The sequence below is a fragment of the Callionymus lyra genome, chromosome 11 (genome assembly GCF_982586985.1).
Source record: "Callionymus lyra chromosome 11, fCalLyr1.hap1.1, whole genome shotgun sequence".
Classification (NCBI taxonomy): domain Eukaryota; kingdom Metazoa; phylum Chordata; class Actinopteri; order Syngnathiformes; family Callionymidae; genus Callionymus; species Callionymus lyra.
In genome coordinates, this window is record NC_141828.1 from 15,884,955 (window position 1) to 15,909,062 (window position 24,108).

Sequence of the window (24,108 nt, forward strand, 5' to 3'; positions counted from 1 at the left end):
TCTCTTGGCTTTGAACCTCCCGGAGAACCGAGCTTCTCACACTTTCACTCTCCGGAGAAACTGTATCCACGAGCCTCTTGGTCACGAGCCAAAGGTCATGAGCGCGAGTGAGAGAAGAAATGTAGAGGAGGTTCGACGCAATAACACAAACACGTCAAGTTCCTCCCGTGAAGAAACAAAGACCACAGGACTTTTTTCTTTAAATAACAATTTTTAATGTTGATCTCAAAATGTATAGACAACGGTAGTGTCGAAGCTTTAGTGAACATAATATAATTTACAATCTTGGGGTGGAAGAAGTAGAAAGCGAGGGCAGTGAGACAAAGTGATGGTGAAGCGAGTGCACAGTTAAAGGGTCGTCTACAGTTTTTACAGACAAATGCACGACACAGAAACATAAATCAACCGTGTTCTCCGTTTTTTTTGTATTGCACGCGCAACAGGAAGTGGAAACCGTTTGCCGTCGTCTAAAATATATAAATTAAAACACATCATAAGTAAAACAAGGATATAAGGAAGAGTTGTGTGTCTGGCATTCCCTCATCATTTCTTTCATATTTACATCTACATTTCTCAGACTGGTAATAAAAATAATCCCAAAACAGAATAGTGGATACAGTAATGATAAAAAGAGAAAATGCAGTGGAGGAGGAGTTCATCAAGAATCCGTGGCAGTCGTTCCTTTCAGCAGAAGCAGCAGCAGCAGCAGCAACAAGGTGGAGTCCGAACACCCACTCGGACGATCATCGCAACCAGGACTGTAGGTTCACAAACGCCACGTTAAACTCTAATAACATGTACTTCTGAATATCACATATAACAACCAGCAAGACACTTCCTCTTCCACCTCAGCAGAAAACGTGCTACTGATACTTTGGAAGACGACGAGATCAGAATCTAAAGTTTGAAAGTAAAATCAGAACAACCAAGTCTCTCCCTGCACCTTAACTCACCTGACGCTTAATGTTAGCCCGAAATAAAAGAACCAAAGTATTGTATGATAAAGGAACAAGGTTAAAGGAACTTTTACATATGTTTACTCAAAATATAGCTTTTATTTTTACATGTATATTGATAATAATTTGGGCAATTTATCTAGTTTTTACATTCTCGGACCACAATTTTTAGGCACCGTTTAAGCACCGGCATAATTTTAAAAGTACCAGTTTGCACATGCATTGGATACAACTTGTACAAAAACCTTTTCCTACTACGGGTTGGTTGATCAAATTTAGCTAAAGATGAATGTTGAGAAAAGCTAGTCGAGTTGAGCGTGAACAACTCATGTATTGGCTACTGGAAAAAAACAATTTCCCGAAGGAGACCTCCTGAGGGATCAATAAAGTTTTACCTTACCTTACCTTAACATTAGTTCACAAAAGTATGAAAAACACAATTGGAGCCATTCTTTGGACCCTTAGTGTATATCATTATATCTCTATATGAAGCTGAAAGTGATTTTCATAGAGAATCTGGTTCTGGTCTTCTCGAAAGGACATGTCCTGACGGCCAAATCTGGTCGTTTTATGTGGCCCCTGGAATGGTCTGCTGTTCATGTAAACATGGTGACCAATTAAGATGCCAGTGTTTAAGATAAGCCAAGGAAAACGAGATTATGGACGTCAGCAATCATAACCCAGACATTCAATAACAGTAATGCTGAGGTTGAAAAAAAGAAAATCAATGGGAATTAGAGATTGATAAATACATTTTCTTGTGCTAAAACGAATGAATCAAAAGAATATTTGTCAAAGTTTTGCTCCTGAAAGGCACAACACTTACCGATGGTTTCGTGTCTTCCTTCTCAAGCACCTTCTCAGCCTGGTCTGGAGGGAACTTGAGCATGGAAGTGATTACTTTGGCCATTGTCTGTGTGAAACAAAGATGATCCGGTTAAATGTGATCTCACTTATGTTGCTATAGATATAATGATCTTTTAAACACAAGGAACAGGAAGCTCGTTGGCCAATCAGCTCCAGCTTGTACTAAGATAATGAAGTCTAACAAGAGTGAAAAAAAGGGACATTATCTGCATAATCAAGAACAGGCCTGCACGGCTGCATACATTACCTCATAAACACAGGAGATAATCAGGACCAGAGCTGCTGAGGAGGAAACTCAACTGCTCAGACGTGCCTTTAAATGGCAAATCTGAATCATGTGAGATGCATGTGCTAAGCGGGCAGCCCGAGGGGGACGTCCTCCCCGTGGGGTGTCCTGCCACACGGTTGTAAAGATTAACTGTGTGTTTTGGGGGGAACCCCTGTTGACTTAATGACCAGTCCACGGCACCTCTGATTAGATGGATCACCGTAACTACAAGTCCCTGGTCAGAACATGACTTTTGCATGGCCGACTAATGGGGGACAGACATGGAAATGAGTGGAAAAAAAGAAGAAAAAAAGTCTTAAAAATTCACCTAAATGTTGGGAGTTAGATGCTCAATGATTTCATGTTTTTAAACATTTATGAGAGCAAGTCATAAGACGAGTGTTTTTGGATCATTTCGGTTGGAAAAAAAAAACAAAAAACATACTTTTGTCTCTCGTCCCATCATGTACTCGAACAGAACCTTCCTCAGGTATTCCATCTCTGTGGTCTCGGAGAGAGAATCTGTGCTGTTATGTCCCAAATCTGTTAAAAAACAAGCAATTGTTAATTACAGTGCATGATAGCACTTAGCAGAGGTTGAAAATAACAAACAAAATTTACTCTTGTATCTGGAAATGAGTCGTTTTTTAAAGTATCTTTTCACTTTCACTAACTTACTTTTAGGTACATGTTCTTAAAAATAATACAAATAAAAAACAATAGTCACACAACTTAAAAGAGACATGTGACACCATAAATAAAGTAAATATCATGATTTAAACATGAAATGCATGTTTATAGCACTTGTATGAAAAGCAATAGATTTTTGCATTTCATATCACGTTACAAAATGCTTTAGACTTTATTGGAGAAGATATTTAATAATTTTCTTTTAATATTAGTTAAGGGGATTTATAGACTGTTAAATGAACAGAGTATACATTTCCAACACAGCCATTCCCTCAAACTTAAGAACAAAACTGATCAAGAATTTGATCACCAGAAGTCAGTGGTCCCAAAATTCCCCATTTTTCATTTTCATTTACAGTGCGTGACAAAAATAAACCTTATGACTTAAAACCTATCTTTAGGGGGTAAATCATTTTTTAGAGTTACTAAATTAAGAATTTTGTTGTTAGATTGTACACCCATCTACTTTTTTTTTACTGTCTAAAAAGGTTTGGTTTGAAAGATATCAGCATTTTAGGGCCTAAAATGATAATAGTTAATGCTTCATGAACTTTTTTTTCTGTGCATAACCGAGAGAGAGTTATTTTGCTATTATTTATTTCATCCATAGTTTTGTTTCATTTAATTTTCTCTGCCGCCTAATCCCTTACGGGAGTGGCGGGGGGGCTGGAACCTATCCCAGTTTCTTTGGGCGAGAGGCGGGGGACACCCTGGACAGGAGTCCAGTCTGTCGCAGGGCACACAAAGACAAACCATTCACACACACACTCATTACTATGGACAATTTCCCAAAGTTCCCAATCAACCTCTGTATGTTTTTGGACTGTGGGAGGAAACCGCAGTGCCCAGAGTAAACCCATGTAACACGGGGAGAACATACAGACTCCACACGAAAAGGTCAAAACTTGGCTCCTCTCGACCTGGATGCGAACCGGCAACCTTCTTGCAGTAAGGCAAGGCATTATTTCCTGAATTTTTGTAAAGAACCTGGTCAGGGCTTTTTGGTTATGCGTGGCTTTCTGGACAATAATACATTTTTACATTTAGGCCCCCTCTGGAAGGGCCCTGAATGTTAAAATGTATTATATATATTTATGCCATAAGCCATGCTGCAATATAAACTTGAAAACCTAAATGTTTGGCGTTTATTTCTCATCCACCATCAGTCCAGACACAGTCTGTAACAGTGCAGGACAATCATTAGAACAGGGGAGGAGGGGCCAGACTCAGCGTGAGTAGTGAGAACGAGCATTTTAAATCCCCGCCCAGAGCTACAACATCATTACACCGGGGACGATCTGCGGATGGGAAAGTGTAAGAACCCTGGAAAAGGCTGGTAACACTTATGCTACCGATTCTCCCAGTCAAAGATCTCCCATCAAGCGTTTTATAAGAAATCAGCAGTCTCAGAACACCCACCAAATCTCTGGGCTCAACATTAAGACGGCACAAGACCTCGACTTGAGGACAGGAAAGGGTGACCGAGGAGTACAAAAAAGTCTTTGATGAGTCTTCTGAAGTAATGGATGACCTACAAATCCACCGTTCTTTCTTCTCCTGACCTGCTAATCCACCCGCCTTACTGATCACAGAGCAACAGGCCTGGCGACGAAAAACTGTCCAAACATCCATATTTCAATTAAGAACCGAAGAACAGATGGAGGAGGAGGAGGAGAAAGAAAGAAAACTCAGGAGAGTAAGAGATAAAGAAAGAGAGAGAAAAAGACCGAGCATGTGTTTCGGGGCTCAGTGTTACCTCAACCTGCATAATCCATTATATCCAAAAGATGGCTTCTTTAGTGACCCCCCTGCTGCTCACATATTCCCTTTACTACGCCAATGAGCCAAAGTCACACAATCTCCAAATTCTTTCACTTCAACTATATAGTCCTGTAAAAGATTTACACTCCTTCCCACAAGAATAACTTCTACATGAAGCAAAAACACATCACAGTTTTATAGCTTATTGTCAACCTTCACGTGTTTGAAAGAAGGAAAAGTTGAAATGTGGACGGGTGATGATGGCAAAGGGGAATTAATGCATATTCAACTCCAACAATAGACTTGTCAATTAAAGTCAATGCAGGAATAACGTAGAAAAACCATGAAGATGAACGACACAAGATGAAATTGAAACGGGGTCAGACAGCTGAAGCACAGGGTCGATTACCTTTGTACGTATTTCCAAGGTGAGTTACAACAGTTCCACGATGGAGAAACTTGATCTTGTCCTCAAGCGAGTGGATCTATTGCAGAGGAAACGGACGGATTAGAAAAAAAAAAACTTTGACCCACAAGGGTTTATTTCTGAGAATAACTTTTTTTTGAACATGGCTGTCTCCGGGGTTATGTTTGTGAGATCGATGCTATGTGTGAGAGAAACTGTGGGAGGCGTCGCCCTGATTGTTTATGGGGTTAAAGCAAACGTAAACAGATGTGTTGTGTAATTAAGTTGATGCAGCGGGGGGGCAGAAGCTCCTCTCGCTGGAGGCCACAGAATCATGGGAACATACTGGCAGGATTGGATGTTACACTTGTCCCTGCGAAGACACTCACTTTCTCCACAAATCCCTGCTCCTTAAGACGAGCTTCGCTCAGAAGAGACGTCTTCTCTGCAAGTTGGGCCTGGTGTAGAAAAATAAAAGGAGTTAAAAAAGAATAGATCAGACGATAAAGTAAAATGAAAATAAAAAGTTGGTTTTACCTGTAGTTGCTCTGGGTTTAACTGTAAAAGACAAACAGCACGAGTTAAGTACATAAGTCAAGTCAAAGCTTACATGAAACAAGGCTTATCCACACATTTTAAAACTGACAATGCAAAAAAAAGATTAATATCATGAAGTGAAAGGCTCTTTTTGATTTTGTGCAACATCATGATGTCAGAACAGAAATTCTCCCAGACTGATGATTTGAGAAGAGAGCCGTCTGTGTGCATTTGCTACGGGACGCACAGAAAGAAAAAAAAAACTATTAGTGTTTCTGTTCTATTGATTGTGACGGACTAAAAAAAAAGAGGTTTTGCTTAAAAAATAGATAGTATTTTCTCTGACGTTACATAAGCCTGTGACACTTTAAGATGCTCAGTTATACCAAGTTTATTCTATAAACTAAAACTTTGAAGAAAATGAGTGAACACAATATGATTTAATTTTACTGTCAGTCCGGTTTAACCGGTCTCTGGTGTAAAACAGGTTGACTTCCTTGTACGTAGATATTGTACGACAGGCATCAAAGTTGTTGCTGGAAACTGATAGACAATTACTAACAATTAAGATGTAACATTTATATATGGAAGGGTTGGAATAACAAAATATGCAGATTACAGAAATGGAGTAAAACATGCATCTTATTTAATTTCAACTCATGACCAGTATGTCTGTAAATTCTAGACGACCTTTTTTATTAAGATTAAATCCAGAACTTTTTGGAACTTAAGAGGCCAATGCAAGAACCTTGCTATACGACGTGAGAAACTTCCCGTCATGGCCACAAGTCCGTAATGATGATCAAGAGACTCGTAAACTCGCTGGGAACATGTAGGATAGGAACGCTAAGATGGCTCATACTGCTTTATAAATGGTTGGCATCCAACAAAAAGAGAGCTGCACACGCTGATGAAGTCTTGATTCATCATGAAACACACACAGGCCTAATCATTGCCATATGTCACATCCTGCTGTAAATACTTCTGTGTGACATGTTTGTAGGAGCAGGGAAATAAATAATAACTGGCAACAATAAGAAGTTCTGAATCATTTAATAAGGTAGAAGGACGTAGGGTGTTGAAGTCTGAGAAAAGACACACTGACCCACTGTCTGAATGACATATGGTTTTAGAGGCCATTTGTAAGGAAAGGCCTCCCGGCACATAAACCCATATCATCAACCCATAAAATGATTACCTCACCATGGAAACACGCAACAGAAGGAGCAGCACAATTCATCGTGTGCATCTCGACACATGTGTGAGGGTCAAAGATTTAGCACAGGTATCACCGAACACATCGGCACTTGGGTGAAATATCTCTCCAGAGCACTTTTGACCTACATGGCAACGTTCCACTAAGCATTTCTTTGTAATGATTCCTGTATTTCGAAAAAGTCTTGAATCACGTTGGAAGTTAATTGAGAACAGCGTTTGAATCCACGGAGAGGCATTCCTGAGAGGTTTAAAAGTTGAATCTTCCGGTAAATTCAGGAGAAGCCGCACGATTGTGAGTCGGTGTATTGTTGTATAGTGTTTGTATGAATTTAACAAAAATTAGGGCAAAATAGAAACTGGACTCGATTTAGTCTGAATGAAGTAAGTAAGTAAGTAAAGGTTACTTGTAAAGCGCCTTTCTAGACCAGGCTCACAAAGCGTTTTAACAATCATAAACAATACACAGTTAAAACTATATACTATAAAAGACCATGACATATAAGACAAATACAAAAATCAGGGAAAAGCCTTCACAAATGAGAATGTCTTAAGAATGACTAAACTTTTTTTTGGACCAGGCTTTCCTTTAGGGGCAGCCTTTTCCCCGAAGAAGTTTGAAGAGAGTGAGGTCATGCAGTCATTTAGCAATGACTTACAACTTTAACTAATTCAGTAGACTCTAAAACCGACTTGATAAAAAAGGTTCTTTGCACTGAAACTTCTATACACAGCATGATTTTTGCGTGAAGGCGACTCAGACGGCAGATGATCATCAGAGAAAATAGGTCAGACATTTTTTGTACCTCACTGGAGTCGCGGCTCCTTGCTTGCAACTCCTCCAGTTCTTTCTGAAGCTGCCACACTCTGTCTCCCATCTCCTCCTCTCGACTCTGTGAAGAACAATGGCTTAGTCATTTCCCCCCTCGTTTCTTCAAAGCATCACAACTCAAGTATGTCGGTCTAGTCACGGCCTCGTTCAGTCCGCCTGTGCTTGATTAAGTTTGGGAACAGTTAAGCACATTCACTTCAGTAAATAAGTGATTCAAAACAATGTTCTTGCAGTGACTATTTCTTTATTGAAATGAGCCTTGAGTGGAGTTTTTTTTGGCCACTCCGGTTTCCTCCGACCGTACAAAATTGACAACTCTAAATCGGTGGAGTCAAACTCCATCAGGTGACGGGCGGAAATCTTTGAAAGGTTCGGTTCATGGGCCAAACAAAATATATATTAACAACCGTCTGTGACAGGAAGTATGAATTTGATTGCAATATTGTCAATCTTGGAGGCTTAATATATCTTTCAATTCCTTCTACTTCACTTTAACTCTTCTTTATCGCTGTATAAGAGTTGACATTTATAATCTAAGTTTATTGTCTTTTCTTAAACAATGGGATCTTAAGTAGGTCAAGATTTTAATATGAACATAAATCTAATCCATTACAGCTTGAGTTTGACAGATGTGTTTTAAATTGTCCTGAGTTGTGTAATAGGGGTGTGTGTGTGTGTGCCTGCTTGGAGGGTAATCTATACAAAAAAATAATAAAGGAATGTCACTGCACTTCTTGATGATTTGATCTCTGACTGGTACCTGTATGACCTGTTCATATTTCTGAACGGTTCTTTGCAAATCGTCGTCCTTCATGGAAATCACCTTCTTCAGCTGAGACGCTTCTTCATGGTGGCTGTTTAGCAATTCCGTCTCCACACTCTGAGCCTTTGCTGTAACAGAAAAACAAATTATACATTTCAACTGAGCCCCAGAGGCTGAACGGCTTAGTCAATTGTTTGCTAGAAATCCAACAGTGGCTGAGTGAAAACACTTTGCAGCTAAATGTGGACAAAACTGAAACTCTGGTTATTGCACCTGATGATAAAGCGATGTCTTAACACTGACTTTCTGGGACTCGTGTGTTTGTATTCTTCATATGTCTTGATCTTTTAAGTTAATTCTTTAACAGTGTATTGGTTGTGATTGTTAAAGTGCTTTGGGACCCTAGTGTAGAAAGGCGCTCTAGAAATGACCATTACTTACTTACTTACCATGTTCCCCATTTAAATTGATTAAATCCAACAATGCTTATTAAACATATTTATTAACATGGAAACGGTTCTTGTGCTGCATACCCTACACCCTACTATTCGTTGCATGCACAATAAACCCACGTGAAAGCCAAATTGTGCATGCACAAGTAACCCACAACATTTATGTGTTGGTAAATTGTTCCCCCAGTATAAATAAACATTTACACTGTACACACTGTAAAGCCTCAGAGAGTCCCTGTTGTATTTATACCAGTCAAGCTTCATGTTTGAAATGTTTTTGTGTAGCACAACAACATGAACCAACATTACATCACAGGGAAAATTTACAGCTTTAATTTACTGCACTTGCAATCGTTGTGGCGTGGAAATACAAATAAAATTCTTTCTTTTTTGGATTCCCACAGTAAACAACTTACCCGAAGAGTTTAAAAAAAACCTGTTTCCATTTGCCTGTTCCTTTACATCAAGAGTATTAAACACTGAACATTCCTATTTAACCAACATATTTCTTGTAAACATTTTAGTGGCATTCGAATGGTAGAAAATTCCAATCACAGCAACAGATTTGCTGATAGTAATCTCATACATACCGATAGTTTCTTTAACTGCTGTATCAACCTCAGCATCCTTCAAGGACAGTTGTGTGTTGAACTCCCTCATAAATTGCTTGATTGCAGAATTGTGCTTCATTTCAGCATCTTCCAGCTCCAGTCTGGCCCAACAGGAAATGAATAAGATCAGAATTTAGACATCTTAAGACGGTACATAAAGAAAGCTACAGCGTGTATGGGATGATCATAAGTATTCATGTATTTTATATTTGTTTAGTCCATCAGTATTTCATTTCAAGCTTTTTAAAAAAGATTGTGTATCACACTGTGTTTGAAGTGGTCGTGTCTTCTGCGGAGCATATCATGAACTTCAGTGAGGCAAGACTGAATTAGCGAGGGGTGGGTAGCCGGTCTCCCAAAAGACACATTCAAAAAGTCTGAGGAAAGTTGAAGAGAATGATGAGTTTCTAGAGAGCTTGAAAGCAGTGTGGGTGCTAGAGGAAAATGAGAAAGCAGAGTGGGGTGGCTTGACCCCGTGCAGAGGAAGTTCATGGAGGGAGTGAGGGAGGACAAGCAGGTGTTGCATATGATGTGTTTAACAGAGCCATGGTAAAGCTTGATTTGTTTCAAATGGTGAATGCTTGAAAAAGAAAGACTTAATATCTTATCTAGACGTACTTGAGTTGTTTCTCGTTCTCCTCCATCAGTTCTTTCTTCATGTACTCCAGGTCTTGCTCATGCTCCTTTCTTAGTGACCTTATGTCCTTTTGTAATCTGTTGAAATCCTTTTGGATTTTCTCCTTTTCATTCTTCAATTTACTTAGTTTGTCCTTTTGAGACTCCACCGACTCGTGTTCACCATCTTGTGCTTGTGAGTGGTTTTCCAATTCGTTCTCCATAACGCTGGTCTGCTGTTGACTGCGAGAGTCGACCTTCTGGATTGACTCATTTTGGATCTGGATCAATGATTCTTGTTGCTGATTGATCTGGATGTTCTTCTCTTCGAGTTGTTCCTTCAATTTTCTTATTTCCTGGAGAAGATCTTCTTTTTCTTTTTCAGCCTCTTTCCGCTTTGATTCGATATCCTCAAGTAGTTCAGATTGTTTCAGTTCCTCTTGTTGTGCCGCATCATTCGTCAATGATGACAGCTTTTCTTCATACATGTTCTTTAAATCCTCAAGTGACTTCTCCTTCGACAGCCTTTCATTACTTAAAATTTGTTCCAGGTGGCTTTCCTGCTCCGTTTTTAACATAGCAAGAGCTTCCTCCAGTGATTTACTTTTCTCTTTTAGTGTTTCAATAGATTCCTTACTTGAAGTTTCACTTTTCTGGAATTCGCCCAAACTTTCCTGCAGACTCTTAACTGCTTTTTCTTTTTCCTCCAGTTGATTCGTGAGTTGTTTCTTTATTTGAGCGATTTTCTGCTCAGCTTTTTTTTTCAGATCAGAAACTTTTCGAGCGCTTTCTGCCGATAGTCTCTCCTGTGCTTCTTTCAAACTCTTCTCTTTACTCTCCGTCATCTCATCTTGAAACTTTTCAAACTCTTCCCTTTGAGTTTGAAGTTCGTTTTTGCACTTAAGGTTTTCTTCCTCTAGCGACTGCAGCTTGTCCGCCATCTCCTGCTGCAGGTCACCGTTTTGTGCAGACTTCGTCTGAGATTGTTGCAGCTGTTCCACCAACTCCTTTTTCTCATCCTCCCTGACGCTTTGTTGTTGTCTGAGGTCAGCCGTCAGTTGTTCGCACTCTTTTGTCTTTAAGGCTAAGTGCTCCTGAAGCTCATCAAGACGACTGTTGCAGCTCTCCAGATCCACGGTGAGCCCGCTGACCTTCTGCTCCTTCTCACTTAACACCTGGTCCATCTCAGACTTGCTGATGGACTGATTGTCTAAACTCGCTTTCAGCTTTTCAAAGGCATCCGTCCTCTCAGAAATGTCTCTCTCGAGTTCTTGTAGTTTGGTCTTAAGTGACGCGATGATGTTGTCATTCTCAGACAGGCTGATCCTGAACGAACTTGCTTCTTCTAAGGCAGAAATCCTCTCTTGCTTTAATCTCTCAATGGTCTCCTCCATTTGAGCGAGCGCCTTTCTTTTCTCCTCTTCGTATTGCTGGTTCAGCTGATTTATGGCTTCCTCCTTCTCCTTGATGCTACTTGCGAGCTGATTTTTCAACTCGCCGATGATTCTTTCAAAATGAGTGATTTGGGACTCGTTCATTTTTATGCTTTCCGATACAACTCTGTTTACTTCACTCAGCTCCTCGATCTTCTCCGTCTTTTCATGAATGGATTGCATGCAGGTATCTTTTTCTTGGGTTAAGGCATTAATCTGCTCCAGCTGAGCATTTACCTGAGATTTCATCTGTTCTAATAAAATGCATAGATTCTTGTTATCTTCAGTTTGAAGGCAGAGATTCTTCTCTAAAGTGCAAATTGTATTCAATTTATCAAAAAGGTTATTTCTAAGAGGTCCGATCTTGTCAGTACTACATTGTAGTCGTTCATTAAGCTCTCTGATGCGTCGCTCAACACTTTCATTGAGCTCAGAAGACCCACTGTCCATTTTGGAAAGGATCTCCTTACAATAAAGATCCATTTGGTTGTTCATCATCTCCACCTGTTGCTGAAACTCCGTTTCCTTAGCTTGAACCTTAAATTCGGCTTCCTTGAATTTGCTCAGCATGTCTTCACTTTCCTTACTTCGGGAGCCTTCTACCATACCCAGTTTCATCTCCATTTCCTCCAACTGCACAGTCAGACTCCTTAACTTCTCAATGCTCTCAGTCTCTGTGAAGTTAAGCTTGTCCTGTAAGGCATTGTTTTCATTCAGTAACTTGTCGCAGTTCTTCTGTAATACCTCATTTTGCTCTTTAAGCAATCTTTCACTTTCTAAGTAGGGGGCAGTATTCTCAAGCTCTTGTTTAAGCTTCTGCGCTGTGGACTCTTGGATGGCCAGCACTTCCTTCAAATGCTTTACCTCACTCAGCATTTCCTCATTCTTCTCTAGACTTTGTCTTAATTTCTCAGCCAATTCTTCCAGTTCAAACATCTTCTCCTGAACTATCTGTGAGTTTTTCTCCACCATTTCTTCTTCCTGCTGTGCGATCTTGTCCTTCCAACTACACTCCAGAGAATGAATCTTCTCGTTGTGATTTTCCTTCAGTTTATCCAATTCCTCTTTATGGTTAGCCTGCAGTTCAGATAATGTACTGCTGAGTCCTTCAGAACTTTGTTGGGCCATCTCTAGTAATTTATCTTTAACCTGTTGCTCTTTTTGCTGAAGCTCTGACTCCTTTTTCGCCAGTTCCTTTTTCATATTCTCCTCATTCTGCTGAATCTTTTTCTTGAAGCTCTCATGCATTTCTTTGGCCCTGTTTTTCACCTTTTCCATCTTTGTCTCCTGGCTCTTCAACTTCGCCTCCATTTCATTCAAAGACTTTTTCATCTTCTTCTCAAGTGCAGCGTTGTCATCTTCTAGTTGTTTCTTAAGCTTTATTTGCTCTTCCTGCTTAGTGCCAAGCTCTGCAACTAGTGTCTCCTTCTCTGAAAGGCTATTTTTGGTCTCTTGTAAATTTTTCTCCATCTCTTTGAGATACGTCTCCTTCTGTTGACAGTTATCATTTGCTACATCTAACTGGTGTTGTAGCTCCGACAACTCTTTCTTACACTGATCCAGCTCTTGAGAGAACCGAGTTAGTTGCTCATTAGATTCGTTTATGTTTGCATTTTCCAACTGAAGTTGTGAAAACAGCTGCTGAAGACTCTCAAGTTCCTGAACCTTCGCACTTAACTGTTGAAGTGTATAATCTGATTCCTCCTTTAGTCCTTTCTCTCCCGTGACCAGTGTTTCAATGGCTTTTTCCCTTTCTTGCAAAACACACTTAATTTCATTCATCTCTTCTTTCAGGTTTTTCTCTAAAGCCCCCAGGGCGTCCACCTGCTCCTTTCTGATACTCCCAATCTCTGCATTATGTTTTTCAGCCTGCTCCTGTTGTGCAAGACGATGAGCATTTTCGGCAGCAACTAACTTCTCCTCCAGCATCTGTTTCCTCTCCATAACCGCCAACAGCTCTGAGGAAAGCGTCTCCTGCTTGGCATCGGATTCCTGTAAAGCTTTCTGGTTGACCTCTTCAATGTGTGTTTGAATCTGCAGCTCAGTTTCTTTACGAAGGGTCTCCAGTTCAGTTTGATGTTTTTCCGTTAGCTCTTGCAGAGTGGCATGATGCTGCTGAGACGTGGTCTCCTGTTGCTTTTGCAGCTGTGACTGATGCTCTTCTTCTAACGCAGAGATTTGTTGCTTGTGCTTATCCATTAATTCTTCCAGTTGGGTGCCAAGTTTGTTTGATAACACTGTCCCATCCTCGGAATTCTTTTCCAGGGAGCTCTCTAGCTCCAATACTCTCTGCAATGAATGACAGTAAATTAAAGAATATCACTGAAAGACTGGAATTCTCCAAACAAATTAGAAACTAATTCTTATACATTTAAATTGGGGTTTGCAAATTCTTAGAAATCATTATTAAAAGAAACTCACAGTTTTTGCAGCCTCCAACTCTAGCTTAATCTCTCTAATTTTACTCTCAGCGTCTGTCCATACAGCCTTCTTCTGCAACTCTACGTCCTCGAGGGCCAACGCCGACTGCTGGTTATGCTCCTTGAGTTGCTGAGCAAATTCTTCTTTACACTGTTCCTGCAAACAGACGCGGCAACAAAGTTAGGAGTCAAAATTGAAGACTCACAATCAGATTTAATCTTTTAGATCCAATTTTTTAAAGCCAATGCCACTCACCACAGCTTTGCTGACTATAGCATTTGCTTCCTCTTCTTTGGCAGCCAGAACTTCACTGTGGGCCTTTTCCATGTTGGACACCGTTTCCTCAGATGTTTTCTTGCAAAAGGAATGAAGTCGAATTGTTTATTTTGTATTGACATTTTCACTACATCACAAAAACATTGTCATGAATATCTCAGATTTTATTTTATTTTTGCAACGTTTAATCTCATAGTAAATCAACAAATCTAAAATTGGACTAGAGTTTTAGACCAACCTTCATTATGCTGACAACCTCTTGTTTAACACGCGTTAGTTCTTGTTGCAAACTCTTTCTTTCCTCCTCATTCGTCATTTCAACTTTTTTCATTTGGTCCTCGTGTTGAACCTGCAGCTGCTTTCTGGTCTCGTCTGCTCTTTGAGCAGCAGCCAGTGCTTTTTCAAGTTCTTCAAATGCTGCCAGTTTAACAAAAACATGCAATTAGCAAATATTTACAAATAAAGGTTTTACACTGCTGCCTAAGATTTAAATGATTGTACCTGATTTCTCCGCCTTTTCTTTCTGTTCCTGTAACTCTTCTTTCTGTTTGGTAGCCTGCTGCAACCTGGAGCGTAACTGTGCGACCTCCTCTTCTTTCATCTCTAAATTCTCATGCATTTGACGCTTTGTCTCGGCGATGACCATTCCCTAGAAGGTAATTAGCTTTATTACATGGTTGTTTTTCTTTATTAATTTGATAACAGATATGAAAAGTCTAATGTAGTCGTCATTTTGAATGAACAAGCTAAAGGTTAGACGTCTTTTTCACTTCTGTTGTCTGTCATGTGGTCTTCGCCATCATTAACAACAACTTTGTGGTCATTTATAGAAGAAATGTCAATTGGTACTTTTTCTTCAAAGAATCTCCTGTCTCTGTAAGGCACTTGTTGGCAAAGTAGTATGAATTTTTTATAGATAAAAAGCATTCCGCTCACTTTATCTTGCTCCAGTTGTTCAATAAGATTCTTTGCATCCCGTAGCCGAGTGATGAGCTTAGTCTTCTCTGCAGTGTGTAGTTCCTGAAGACGGCAACAAATCAAGCATCTTCATCTACATTATGAATTTATAGTTAGTCGTTTACCACAACAATAAAAGAACATAATTTCAAGGCAGGAAAATACCTTGGCTAGCTTGATTGCTATCTAATCATATAAAATCACTCATTGAATTAATTATATACACAAAGCTTGTGGTGGTTGGCCAACATGATTGGGACTCTGGGAGAAGACACTCGTTGCAAGAGCCCCTCGTACACTCATAACATTATTTAACTAAAACATGCCTTAAATTAAATTTTGACATAATCACAGTGTAGTTTAATTGAGATAAAATGGCTCATAAACTTGTCTTTAAGCTCTAAATAAGAATCATTAAAGACAGCTGCATGTTATGGTAACAATGACGGGTTAAGTTATTCCATCATCCCAAACAAAACCACCACCAAAATTCTGCAATTCTTTTAGTCTTTTGGTGTGTTTGACGATTACATCTGTGTTTTAATGAAGAAACGAACTACCAGTACTGTTGGACCATGACAACAATGAGTGTACCTTCATCTTCTCCAGCTCCTGTAGTCTTTCCTGAAGCTGTTCTTGCAACGTTTCATTCTCGCAGCCGAGCTGGGCGCTTCGCTCCTTGTGTACCCGCATCACTTCTTTGCACTTGTGCAGCAGGTTTTCCTGCCTCCTGACTCTCTTTTGTAGTGTTTCCACCAGCTTGGCTGGATCACTGTTGCCCCCCTCTGTCCGTGAATAGAAATTGCACTTGGATTAATAAGGCAAGAAATCATGACATGCATTTTCATTACAAATAGATTTTTCTTTCAACCTTCAGTGATTTCAGGCTCTGCATCTCCATCCTTGGACGGGCTCGCAGATTCTTCAGGGATGGCGACTTCACCCTCAGGGCGCAACACATCTTCTGGAGTCAATTTCACCCTTTTCTTGAGCAGAGAAACCTGAGACGAAATAACATGCAAGCTGAAAGGAAGCCCATTTACTTTGTTTAAAAAAAGAAAGATTCATACATTTTTTTGTCTTACTTTTGCTTCCGTTTTTTTTTTTTTAATAATGAAAAGGCACCTTCTAAAAAATGCAATCTGTATAAATACAAATCTAATTCTTCATGGTAGCAGTTTAATTTTAACAATAAATTAATAATAATAGTTGACATTCATCACATTATACATTTTTTGTGAACAGGCCAATGTAGCCTTTCACACAAATTCCTACTTGTGTCTGAAGGACAGTGATCATCTGATCTTTCTCCTCCAATGCAGCGTCAAATTCTTCCTGGAGATGTTTTTTGGCCTGCTGGTCCATCTGCAATTCCTAGAATGAAATGAATCCACCATATTCAACATCCAGATATTGCTCAGCATCGGTTTTGTTTGTTAATTTGTGACAGAAAATGTATAATTTATATGACTAATTATGTTATTACTTAAAAACAAATTTCATTACTTAAATATACTGAACTTAAATCTGAAAATGAGTTTTTTGTGAAGACAATGTTGTAACATTCAGGGTCTGTTTGGAATATGATGCGAGTTGTCATTGAAGATGAGCGTAGAAGGGGCGTCTATAGACTATCAAAAATGATGACATTGTATCATGAAGCCTCATCGACTGATCACAACTATCCTGCACAAACAACTAAACTCGTAAAAAAATGTCATTATGTCCAAGCCATTGTACGCTACTAGATAAAGATTATGTATTCTTACCTCACGTAGCTCCCCAATCCTTCGAAGTGCTTTATCTTGACTCTGACTGAGAATTGCCTGTGGTAAGATAAGCACACAAGAATATAAGAAAACAAATCGAGTCAAATCTCTGGGTCAAAATGAAGAATCAATTAAGACTAAATAGAAGTTCAGCGAAGATAATTACCTGTGTTTTCTCTTTGTCCCTCTGCACAGTTCGATATGCAGTGACAAGCTGCATTAAAGAGAAAATGGGTGTAAATAAGGACCATTTATTTTCAGATGTAGAAATACAATTGAATGATTTCTCACTTCTGAGTATTTTCCTCTGTATTTTCCGAGGCTTCGCTCCACACGCAGCATCCTGTGAAGTAATTGCTCTTTGGATAGAGTGTCTGCATTTCCAGATTGATCCTCTGCTTCGCTCTCAATATCAGAAGGAGGATCGTACATGGGGGCTCCTGCGGCCTCATTATCTCCAACGGGAGTCAGGGATTCCCGTGATGAGCTTCGAACCAGACTTTCCTTAGACGGGGAGCGAAACAGGTTTTCAGCACGACTGGCTCCAGTGCGGATCAAAGACTCCACAGAGGGGACTCGAAACTGAAGCTTTTGTGCAAATGATTGTGAATCTTCTCTCTGTCAGGAAATTCAAGAAACATTAATATTATTAAATGAATGCTTTAGTTGTATTTGCTACTCAGACGATACATACATTGGGAGAAGCAGTTCCATCTCCATTGAAGCTTCCTCTGGGAGACTGGGTGGTCTCTCTAGATGAACCCTGTTAGGTAAATTTATAATAACAGGATGTTAATCTCTACATATTTTGTCTGACACCTGTTAGTTATTCACACCCAGCGTGGTACTCCCTGATTACTCTGGAGGGAGCAATTTTTAGTATTGCTGGGAGCAATGCAGGGGCAATTGTACCCTCATGCAACTTGGAAAAAACGAGAGGGGTTAACAGAAGGCATCTCTACACAGTAAACAAAAAGGGTTAGAGCTAAAGTCTACATAACAGCCAAGAGGTCAGAACAAACAGTTGATTTTAAGTAGGAGAGTCAGTATTTGAATTCCAGAAGATTTGTGCTCAGAACATATTAAAGGAGAACATGAATAGAAGCAAGTTAACATTCAGCAGCAGAGTTGGTTTAGGTGAGTTGTTAGCTGCAATAGCAAAGTACATAAATGTAATCCTCACTTCTACAGCTCTGATCTACTTCTTCCTCTGAATTATGATGCAGAAATTGTTTTCCTCCTTTTCTAGCCACTAAATTTAAGAAAATGTAGCAGTAAACAGTTTTTTTCTGAAATAATTTTTTCTTGATGCTCTTATAATAAACAAAAAAACATTTTCCCTTTTTATTTAAGAAATAGATTTAGATAAGATGTTGGTAAAGAAAAAACATGACACATCAATCAGACTATAATGTAGGCAATACACAACACTGTAAAGATATCTTGTGTATCGCACCAATTGTCGGCACACTACAAAATGAATGATTCTAATGTCAGCCGAACATAATACTGATGAACCAAACATCAATAGCATAAAACCACCTCAATCTCTGATATTGGTCTGCATTGACCACCAACTACAATAATGACGTTGATAAATGATGGAAATGCACAGACCAGTACTGCATCTTATCCCAGTACAATATTATATGTTGTCTCTATGACAGTCAAAAACTATCGAAGACACTACGTGATAACAAGTTTATGTACAAAACTGAATTATCTACCTGGATGAAAAATGATTAAATGTATTTTATTTATTCCATTTTACTTCACTTGTCTACTTTTTAAGGGTACCATGTATTAATTAAAAATACAAATACATATTTAATTGTTAAAGCAGCATTTATTAAATGATCTGAATAAGGTCTTAGGTCACTAAAGTAATCTAAGTTGTACTTAGTTTGCTTGAAAGTAACTTAAAAACATCCAAATACAGTCAAGAAAAGCTTGCAAACTCTCCGATCCAAATAAACAGACTCTTAGGGGAGAGGGGGTAAGGGCTGTAAAGCAAAAGAAACTGGGCTATAGACAACTTCAGCAGGCAACTGTAAGCTAGAGGATATATTGGGGGTGGTGGGAGAACAGTAATGCTGACCATAGTCAAGGAATAAGAGGGTCATAAACCAACATACAGCATAAAGCACGACAGCTCCTATACCACAGGGTAAACCTCAACTCAGGTCAGATGCAGGGTTAGCCTACATTTGAGATGCCTTCTTGTTGTAAATCCAAAGGAAACAGGAGACAGAGAGGAGGGAACAGGCAGTCCCTACTCAGGCCACAGTCCTCTACTGATTTCCCAAAGGCGCAATGACGATTAGAGGGATTGAGGGCAGGAGTAAGAGCAATGAAAAGGAAGAGGCAGGAAGTGAGGACAAACTCACCACACTGGCTACCTGTGCCGTTTTGGGTCGTTTTGAATGGTCCAAAGCAAAGATAGTATACTCAGAGAGAAAAGCGGGCTCTGCTATCATCCCGGCCAGCACCTGACCACGTCAGTGCAGTAATGGGACGAAAAGGTGGGGAAAGGAGAGGAACAACACAAGAGCAATGAGAAAAACAACACCATGAGAGTGAATGAGGGAGTCGTGTTTACCAGACCGTCCAGGAGAGGTGGAGATGAGTGTGAGGAGAGGGACTACGTGAGATAGCCAGAGAAATGAGGAAAGCAGGACAGTGAAATTTTCAATCAACAGTAATGTTATGATGAGCAGTTTGACATCTCAAAGTCTTTTACCTAATTAAAAAAAAGGTTTTCCTTATCAGCTGGAGTAATAAATAATATTACTTTTATTTCTAGACTTTGTTTTAATAACATTTGCAATATTGTAACAATAAAAGTTGACAGTTTCTAGGCCAAATTCAATTCAATTAATACTGGTCTTAAAAATAAGATTAAAAATTCAAATATTTGACCTGGTTTTACTTATTGTGAATTTGCAAAAAACTGTTGTCTTTAAGATGCCAAAATGTTTCAGATTTCTCTAATGAAAGTGATTCAAGAAAGGTGCAGGAAAAACCCAAGATAATAATGATCGGAATGTGATTCCCAAATTAAATAAAAGGAGTGTTGTGGTGTTTAAATATACAGAACTCATCTACATATAAATGTTTTCTTTACTATTCCAGTAATAGCGTGACCAATAATGCACAATGTGCCACAGATGAATGCTGCAAAGAGCATACATTAATAATTAATATCCACAGTGTAATGTCGTCTACTCCATGTCCTTCCAATGGCCTTTGAGAGACTGGACTCCTCCCACACACACACACACACACAAACACACATACTCCAAAATATACAGCAAGATAATAATCAAAGCAACTTTGAGGAAAAGAAGACACATAAATATCATACAAATCAGATCTCTTGTCAAACAGTACAGTCCTACCCAAGACACTAAGAGCACTGCAACTGTAGAATATGAATGAGCATTTAATAATATTGAGAAAATATTATCGCGAGCTTTCCTCATTCATTGTACAAAAAACAAATAATTTATAAGGCTGTACTTGCTGGCAAAGCAAAGGAGAAGAAGAACATTTGGTTACTGATCAACAAGCATTAAGCATAACAAGAAAAATAGCAACAAGAAAATTATTATTATTATTATTGGAAGAAATCTTTCCTTTTTTTTCTCCTTTGGACTTTTAACTTTCAACATCTAACAAAAATGTCTCACCTCTCTGTCACTGGGAGAGGGCGAGCCATCGGCCTGAAACGCTTGAGTTTGGCTGTTGCGTCGATCCCTGGATCCCGCCTACAAGAGGGAGAGTCAATTTCAGTATTTGTCCTTATTTAACTTTTAACCTTTGACCATTCTTTCAGCGAAGACACACTGATCGTATTAACCGCTCTCTATTTCACATCACGAGCAAAAAAAAAAAGCAGTCAATCAATCAAAAATCACTGATTTAAGTACGAAGTTCAATGCAAAGACATTTAAAGTAGATTTCTATATCCACCAAATATGGATGAAATTATAATAGAGATGATTGTAACAAATCTGATTTATAGAAATATGTTTAAATTAAGATTCTTACAAAAAAACACAATAAAATGTTATACTATACTAGTATAGTATACTAGTATACAGTATATACTATAATACTACATACTGTATTTTGTTTGATGATTGTGTGGCAATATGTCCTCTTTAAACACGACAACGTCACCTGTCAAAGTCGTCAAATAAAGCTGACGACTGATCACCAGGATGCTCACACCTTAGTAGTCGGTTGTTGTATTTCTAGTCATTGTTGGTAGTATTTGTTGGCATTAAAAGTAAAGGTCGTAACAAGATTAACCAGTTAGGTCACCAGCAAACGCGTCACTGACAGCTTGAGAGAGTGACAGCACAGTCTCTGACCATTTACTTAGCATCTTTATTTAACTTAAGATAAAGTTTCCATGCATCGTTAGAGATTTCCCGAGTAAATATTGAGAGCTAAAGCCCATCGAGAAAATACAATTTAGAGAAGACACGTAGCTTTCCAGCCAGTGTAAACAGATGTTAGCTTAGCATGTTAGCTCCGCATAAGAACCAACCTGGGCCTGTTGCGGTGACTGTGCATTCCTCAGCGGGGACTGCTCCTCGTTTATCTTCTGCTTCAGCTTCTTGAACATGTTCTCGGGCCGACTTTGGTGTCCGACTGACGGGACTGTGGACTTCGGGGCGATGTCAGGGTCCTGGTTTACATCCAGTCAGACTTCCTTGTTCGCCTCAGACTCCTGGCAGGTGTGGACTCAGTGCGCATGCGTGGCCAACGTGGAGGAAAACTGGGGACGTCAGAGTTAAAGGGCCAGTTCGGAGTGGATTGTGGCTGCAGCGCCATCTGCAGGTGAAAACAACACATGTCTCTTGCTTTTTAAACTTACAAAAGGTAGTTTTTGATTCATTAATATTGAACGTTTTAAGAGTTTTAAGAAATGACGATTGCACTTTAGATGTATTTATTTCAATACTGTAAATGCATATAAACGTTCCCCTCTTGGCTGTAAACTATATTGGGCACATGAATCTATAGCCTATAGATAGATTATATATTAACTATTTTTTTTATTATTATTTCACCGTTTTATTTTATGTCGATAGAACATCAGGTTGAATTATTATTATTATTATTTTTTAATTTGGCATATAGCTCTTGTGTAGATTCACTTTTGCTCGTAAAACAAACGCATTAATTCACCATATTTAAAGTGACTTTGTATGTATGTATTTCAGTATTCATTTCCAAAAGGTAGTCCTAAAGACTGGTTAAACAACAAGGGAATACAAATGATATACAACATTTAGTCCTTAAAAATTCTGCCCATAAGCAACTTTTAATAATCACAAGACATCATGTATACAAGATGCGTCTAACTTGAGTCACATGATGAATTGTTCAGGGACAAATTCCTGCCGAGCTCCTGTGGTGTCATCTTTTGGCTGGATTACACTTGTGCCTCCTGTTCCAGTCAGCTCTGCCAAGTCCCCGAATGCCCTTCCCTTTGAACACATTGGTCACTGGCATGTATAAAAAGCCTTATAAGTACAGCCATGTCACTGACTGGCTGTACTAAAAACTGCAGTTGGCATTTTATATATTTAAAACACCACCGAAATATATTATTTATTGACTTAAATTTATATTTAGAATATGCTTAATTGACTTTTTAATGTGTCTGATGTGAAGAGAAAACGATTTTTTAATCTTACAAACTAGATATAATCTTCTCCACTAGATGGCGGTGTCCCGCGTCTATCTGTGCATGTGATATTTTTCTCTTTTGAACTGTCAAGGCTTAAAGAACTCATTACACAATAACTGTGTTTGAACATCAATATTGATAATACGATATATTTATTATCAAAACATATAGCAGCACACAATAGCCTTTTTTTGTTAAAGATTCTTCTGGGATATATTCAAAATACTATACTATACTATATATAATAATATATAGGATCTGCAACACAGCTTCACCGCGTGAGATTTTGTGACCCAAGATGATTGATGGTGGATGCTAAGAACCTCAGTTCAGCGTTTATATTATGCATGCAGGTTTACTGTCACGCTGTCATCTCTCACACTGAACCAGTGTTAATGTGATTCTCAACAGCTTTTCACTTCTGTGACAACGTCTGTGTGAAAAAAGAAGAAAGGATAGGAACGCTTACTGTGCAGTTTAGAATTCCTTGTGGCAAAGATTCACCAATTGGGCTCTTGTTCATATGGTTAAATAGAATCCAGTATAGTTAAAGTTAAAACACTTAACTTTAAAATGTTCAATATTTTGTCTATACCTCCCACATTTTAAACAATAATGTCTTGATGGTAAGTAGGAGTCAGATGTTCAATGCATACATATTTAATATTATATAATAATTAATATTATATAATAATAATATAAACTCTTTGCACGATGCTTGGTTATCATTTCGTCAACATCCTTTGTTGTTACCACTTAGTAATCATTGGCATGAAAGCAAGTTCTTTATGGGTCGTTTATCTTTCAACAGGATTTTTAAACCTATATATATTCTAGTTAGATTGAGGGCCACTTAAAATGACTTGGTGTCTCATATTTGGTCCCTGTTCCACAGTTTGACAGGAGATCACTATATTCTTGAATTGATTTAAACCTCCTTTTTTATTCAATCTAAATAACATTTTGTTTTAACAACAGCTACGGAAAAAAACTCTGGTCATCTTGTGTAAGCAATACAATTCCTTAAAGCTTTATATGTGATTATTTTTTAAGGTAAATCTTTACAAATAGAGAAATCAGCTTCAATGTGTTTTAGGGACATTTCTGCAGCCTAAAAGCTCTGTTTTTTTTTACCTCCTCACAACTCAATTTACCGTCCACTTTATGCACTTGAGTAAATTTCCTTTTAGAAGGAGGCACATATTTTTGTATCACATACATCCAGATGAGTAAAGAAAATGTGAATAAACATCAAATATCTTGTGACTTATTCATGAATAAAATAAATATTGGTAACGGTCTATAATTTGAATGTAAAACTACAAAAATCTGACAGTATGAGGATCAATCAATGGAGTCCCGTCCAAGATTATGTCATTAATTTTGCAATTTCCATCATGAAAACAACCATCTTCCTCTTCTGCTGTTTTATCTGCTGCAATCTGTTCTTTACAGTAAACATGAGCTGGAAAGTTGTTTATTTGGAGGATTATTATGATACATCTTAGTAATTGTTTAGGCGTTGCTTCGATTCCACCAGAGGGTTGGTGGTGTTTGCGCAGTCTAATGAAAATG

General features: G+C 38.7%; 1 protein-coding gene across 2 annotated transcripts; it reads right to left on the bottom strand.

The window, feature by feature from the left end:
* Window positions 1-191: 191 nt before the first annotated feature.
* golga4 (golgin A4) lies at window positions 192-21,583 on the bottom strand. Of its 2 annotated transcripts, none has more exons than XM_087803362.1 (24): window positions 21,385-21,583; window positions 20,519-20,596; window positions 17,524-17,592; window positions 17,121-17,447; window positions 16,996-17,043; window positions 16,830-16,886; window positions 16,336-16,434; window positions 15,932-16,061; window positions 15,655-15,845; window positions 15,040-15,123; window positions 14,605-14,752; window positions 14,342-14,520; window positions 14,083-14,181; window positions 13,828-13,983; window positions 9,977-13,695; window positions 9,338-9,459; window positions 8,356-8,423; window positions 7,507-7,593; window positions 5,486-5,506; window positions 5,338-5,406; window positions 4,952-5,027; window positions 2,537-2,634; window positions 1,783-1,869; window positions 192-758 (listed from the first exon to the last, which is right to left on the bottom strand). In XM_087803362.1, the coding sequence occupies exons 1-24, from the start codon at window positions 21,460-21,462 to the stop codon at window positions 744-746; spliced, it is 6,105 nt and encodes a 2,034-aa protein (XP_087659488.1). In that variant the 5' UTR covers window positions 21,463-21,583; the 3' UTR covers window positions 192-743. The 2 variants fall into 2 exon arrangements, with proteins under 2 accessions (XP_087659488.1, XP_087659487.1); XM_087803361.1 differs by having other exon boundaries at window positions 8,293-8,423; window positions 21,385-21,582.
* Between the last annotated feature and the right edge of the window lie 2,525 nt (window positions 21,584-24,108).